At 18.2% G+C, this 6,000-nt stretch overlaps 2 protein-coding genes across 2 annotated transcripts; both read left to right on the forward strand.

Moving 5' to 3' along the window:
• Nucleotides 1-1,343: 1,343 nt before the first annotated feature.
• On the forward strand, nucleotides 1,344-1,493 carry CABS01_04223 (uncharacterized protein; the record flags this gene model as incomplete). Its single annotated transcript, XM_060537594.1, has 1 exon — nucleotides 1,344-1,493. A coding segment is annotated over one exon (150 nt), but the record flags the coding sequence as incomplete, so codon positions are not given.
• Nucleotides 1,494-1,888: 395 nt separating this feature from the next.
• CABS01_04224 (uncharacterized protein) lies at nucleotides 1,889-2,041 on the forward strand (the record flags this gene model as incomplete). The annotated part of the gene is made up of 1 exon (XM_060537595.1): nucleotides 1,889-2,041. A coding segment is annotated over one exon (153 nt), but the record flags the coding sequence as incomplete, so codon positions are not given.
• Between the last annotated feature and the right edge of the window lie 3,959 nt (nucleotides 2,042-6,000).

A 6,000-nucleotide genomic window follows, 5' to 3' on the forward strand; every position in this document is an offset into this window, starting at 1 on the left:
TTATTATACTTTTTAGACTTATTAATACTCTAATAACTTTTTAAATAATAGTTAACTATATACTCCGGGAATATATTAATATTTTTATTATTATTTATATTAATAATATTCTTATCTTCTCTTTTAACCTTAAAATATATAAAAAATATATTTATATAATATTCTAAAAACTTTAAGATACTAAGTTATATACTAAACCCTCTAAATACGAATTCTATATATAAAAAATAAACTTCTTTAAATATACTATTATATTAAAATAAATTTATATATAAGTATTAAAAATAAAAGTAGTTAAGGACTAGCTTATATTATAAAACGTTAAGGATATATAAAGATTCTTAGGATTTATTAATTTTTATTAACGATTTTTTAAGGACTATATTAATATAATTAGACTTTTTAATAACTTAATATAAAAAGATACCCCTTTTATTTAAGATCCTAAATATAAAGAAGTATTTATTAAAATTAAGAATATAGTTATTTTTAAACTAGTTATTATAATCCTAGAGTTTTAAAAACTTTTTAAAGTCGAGATTAATACTTTAAATTTTATTATAAAAGCGGTCTTAGGATAACGAAATAAATAAAAAAAGCTTTATTTATATTACTTTTATTTTAAAGTATTTTATAAAATAGAATTAAATTAATAAATTTATAATAAAGAACTAATAATAATTATTAAAATATTTTAAAAATAGAGATTATAATTATTTAAAACTAAGTACGAAGTTATAATTTATATAGATTATAAAAACCTCGTAAACTTTATAATAAATAAGAATTTAAGTAAATAATAAGTTAAATAAAGCGAATTCCTATCTAAGTATAATTTCCGAATTATTTATTAAAAAGGTTTAAAAAATAGTAGAATAAACGCTCTTAATAAAAAACCTAATTATAAAGTTACGGTTTTTAAAAAAATATAAATTATTTTTAAATAAGAAAAAGACGGTAGCTTTATATTAATTATAAAGCTCTTTATAATAGTTAAAAAGATTAATATTAGCTTAATTAAAAAAATAACCTCTAAGCTTATTATAAAAATTTATAATATACTAATATATAGTTACTAAGGAATTATTAAAATATAAAAACGGATTTGCTAATATTATAATAAATCTACTATATATATTAAAATTATAAAAGTAATTAAGGACTACGTGACTTATAAAAAAAATAAAAATAGCTTATATAAGCCTTATAGCGAGCTATAACTATTATAATTACTAATAAAAGTATAATAATTAATTATATAGGACTTTATTATTAAACTATTAAAATCTAAAAAACTATTTATTAAAATATAATACGATAGTATCTTAGTTATAATTAATCGACTTACTAAGTTTATATATTTTATTTTTTATAAAAAATTAAATATTATAAAAAACCTAGTATATATATTTACTAAGGTTATATTTTTAAACTATAGTTTATTAAAAAAAATTATTTTTAATAAAAATAAGCTATTTATTTTAAAGTTTTAAAAATCCCTAATTTTATAACTTAGTATAAACTATAAATTATTAATATTATTTTATTTATAAACCGATAAATAGATAAAAAGATTAATTAAATCCTTAAGATATACCTTTATTATTATATAAACTATAACTAAGATAATTAAATAGTATTTTTATTAATAACTTAGTTCGTATATAATATTATAGTTAGTAAAAGTATAAAGAAATCTCTATTTTATTTTAATTACGAATTCTAACTAATAGCGTATAAAGAAGTATAATAAAGATTATAAGCTATAAAAACTATAATAAATATAAATAAACTTAAAAAGATTTATAAATAAGCCTTACTAAACCTTAAGTTTATATAATAATATATAAAAAAAAACGTAAATAAATTAAAAATTAAAAAACTATTTTTAACAAAGGGGGATAGTACTTATTTTCTTTATTATAATATTAAAACGAAACGACTAAGTAATAAATTAAATTATAAAAAACTTAGACTATTTAAAATTATTAAAAAAGTCTTATTAATTAATTACGAATTAAAATTATTAAATACGATATAATACTATCCCGTTTTTTATATTTTATTATTTAAACTTATATTAAGAGGTTTATATATAGAAAATTATATTATTATTAAACTAAACTAACTAAAATACGAAGTTAAACGAATTATTAATAATAAAATTAAGAATAAAATACGAAATTTCTTTATTAAATAAAAAAACTATAAATACGAAAGAAATATATAAGAACCTATTATAAACTTTTAGAACTTTTAATAATTTTTTAAAAAGTATTAAAATTAAAATTAAATTTAGAATTCTTAGTTATTATAGCGTCCTAATTAATAATTTTAAAAATACTATTAGCTTATACTTTACGGGCTATTAAAAAAATATTTTCGGAGTCCTTAAAAAACTCTTTTAATATAACTCGACTTTTTTTAAATATTATTCGCTTTTAAAAATAAGAATATTTTAATTTAAATAATAACTTATTTAACTTAGCTTAGGCTTATTAATAAGCCTTAGCCTTTTTTTATAACTCCGTAGCCCTTTTTTAAAACTATAATTTTTTTATTTTTTTTTTATAATTAAAATAATTAAACTCCGTTATTAATTAACTAACTATACTTAGTTAGCTAAGATTTATAAATAAAAACGTACTATTTATAAATATAAATAATATTAATAAACGTATTATATAAAATACTTAAATAATAATATATTTTATAAACTTTAAAATTAAAAAGAATTAAATAACGGACCCCTCGCAAATAATAATTTAAATAAAATATTATTTTTATACTTTTATTAACAAAATAAATAATACGTAATAATTTATAACGAGACGTAGTTATTAAAAATTTCGATTTTTTAATTCGACTTAATATTATATTAGTATATTTTAAAAAAATACTTAACGATTCCCTAATTTAGAAATAGACGACTTATTTATAAGCTTAGAGGACTAGATCTTTAAAAAGAAGAGCTAATATTACGACTTAATATATATAATAAAGTTAGGGCCTTGCCCTATAAGACCTACGGTAACTACTATACTATATATATAAAAATACGGATTTAAAATAACTCCTCTTAGAGTAAAACAACTATAAATAAGTTACGTAACTACAATTATATAATAAAATAAATAATAAACGCTTATAAATAAATAAGACGGACGATTATAAATAAATAGGACGGATAACTATTTAATAAATAATTAAATAATAATAAATAAGAATATTATAAAAAATATATTTAAAAACGAGATTTATATATAATATAAACTTAAGCTAAGCTTAAGGATAGACTTTTTATAGCTTTTTTAATAATTAACTTAGTATTAGATTTTATAATCGCTTTTAACTATTTTTATTAAAAACCCTTTTTAATAAACTTATAATTAATTACTAAAGCCTTACTTACTTTATAACTTATAAATATAGCTTTAAAAAAGCTATTTATAACTATAATACTATTTACTTAGTACTCATAGCCTTAACTTTTATTAATATACTTATTATAACTAGCTAGCCGTAATACTCTTATTATTATTTAGTTAATTATTATTATCTCCTTTTTTAAAAAGTAGTTACCTTAATATTAACTAATTTTATAAAGTTAATATATTTTAAAAAGTAGTATAACTTTATTACTAAGCTCTTAATTAGTATATTATAAAATACGCAACTTTTTATAAATAATTATTTTTATATAGAGCTATAATTCCGTAGTTATGAACTTTATAAGAGGGAAATTGAGGGAAATTTAAAAAATAATCTAGCGAAATAGTATGAGTATCTACTAATACTATATAGTAATACCGTAGAAATAATATTAAGAACTGCCCGAGTAGCTAGCAAAAGTAAAAATAAAAAATATAAATAAATAAATATAGAGCTATAATATATTTTACGGCCTTTTTAGCCCTTTTTCTTAAAAACCTTTACGTTACTATTAAAGTTTAGAACCTCTGCGGTTAAGGAAGGCTGCTTCTAACTTTTATAGCCGACTTCTACTATCGACCTTTCTAACTAGCGCCGCTATAGGGCAGCTTACCTATCCCGAATTATATAGCGGTTTTAATATCGAAATTACTATATTATATTAAGCGCGTACTTAGGGCATATTATACGTATTATATAATTAAAAAATATACTATATTATATAATTTCCTTTAAAAGCGTAATCCCGTTAAGGTCGATCTTTTATACTTATAAAGCTAGAAAAAAAAAACTACTATATAATATATTTTGCTTATTATTTCCTTAAAGAAATAATAAAAACTTAATAAACTACCCTCTTATAACTTTTTTTAAAATATAACCCCTCTCCCCCTAACGAATAGTCCTAGTAACTTTTTTATTTTATAATAGAGTAGTTTAATAATACTTTTTAATTTATTAAATAAGTTATTAAAACTAATTAATAATTAATAATAATACTACTTTAATAATAAGAATATATTTATTAATAATAATAAATATAGGGTCCCTAAGTTAACTTATTACCCTATTTACTTTTATAACTATTTTCTATTTAAAATAAAGCGTTTTTTTAAATTATAACTTCTTATTATATTTTAAATAACTAATCCTCCTCTTTTTTTATAACCTATATCCTAAACTTACTAATTCTTAGTAATTTAAAATAAACTTATAATATTATTTTTAACTAAGTTAATAACTTTATAAAAGCTAATAAATTTAATATTATAAAGCGGAATAAGTATAAGGCTCGAGGCCGAATTATTTAATATATTTTTTAATATAATTAGTTTAATAAATTTAAGCTTATATAAAGTATTAGTATTTAATAATATAAGTTTTATAAATATAATTATAAATAATAAGTTATTACTAAGGGTTAAGAAGAGGATAAGTAGTTATTATATTATTATTTAAACCCTTAATATAATTAATATAATTATAGCCCTAGTTTTAAAGCCTTTATATACCCTTTATATTATAAACTTATTAAAGTAGTTAAAAATATTATTAAAACTATAAGCTAACGAGTTAAGATTTGGGCTTATAATATACGTATTATTATCCCCCCGACGGAGCAATCTACCGGGGCCGTACTATATATTACGTATTAAAAAAAACTAAGTATATTGCGCTCTATACCTAATTACTAATTAAAATAGTAATTAACTAACTCGACCGTTATTTTCTTTTTATTAATAGCTCCTAACCTTCCCCTATAGTTTTTTAAGTTTTAGTTATTTAAAAAGTAAGTTATACTTATTTTAATATATATAAAACCTCTTAATACTAGTTTATATAAATAATTAGATTTTATATTATATACTCTTTTTTATTAAAAATTAAGGGGCCCCTTATATATTCTTTTATATTTATAATATAGCCTATATTAAAAAGATTTTTAGCTTTATAAAATATAATTTCTAAATTAATATTAATATATTAGATTTTAACGTCCGTATTAGCTTAGTTAATTACGGCGTTTATATTATTACTTAGCCAAATTCTATATTATTAAAAAGTACTTTACTAATCCTTAAGCGTACTTATATTAATTATAATAATTATAGCGTTAAGCTAACTAAGGGTACTTAGCCCGAAAGGAGTAAACTTATTAATAAGTATCTTTAGCTTACTAGTTACTAACTATATACTAAAAATAGAATAAGTTCTTATTAAAATAATAGTTTATATATTAATAAGTTTATTTAATAAATTTATTTAGTAAATTTATTTAGTTTAAATAGAGTTTTAAATAATATTAAAAGTAATAAAAATAAAAAAATCTTTATAAGCTTTAGTATAAGTAGTAAATATTAGCCTATTTAGCCCTTTTTTTTTTAAAACCTCTACGTTATTATTAAAGTTTAAAACTTTTATAGTTAAAGAAGGCCGCTTCTAACTATTATAGCTAATTATTATAGCTAACTATTACGGCTAACTTTTATTATTAACTTTTTTAACTAGCGCCGCTACGTAAAGGGCAGCTTACTTATTTTAAATTATATAATAATTTTCGTATCGAAA

The sequence above is a fragment of the Colletotrichum abscissum genome (assembly GCF_030869225.1).
Source record: "Colletotrichum abscissum strain IMI 504890 chromosome Unknown Scaffold_8.1, whole genome shotgun sequence".
In the NCBI taxonomy this organism is placed as follows: domain Eukaryota; kingdom Fungi; phylum Ascomycota; class Sordariomycetes; order Glomerellales; family Glomerellaceae; genus Colletotrichum; species Colletotrichum abscissum.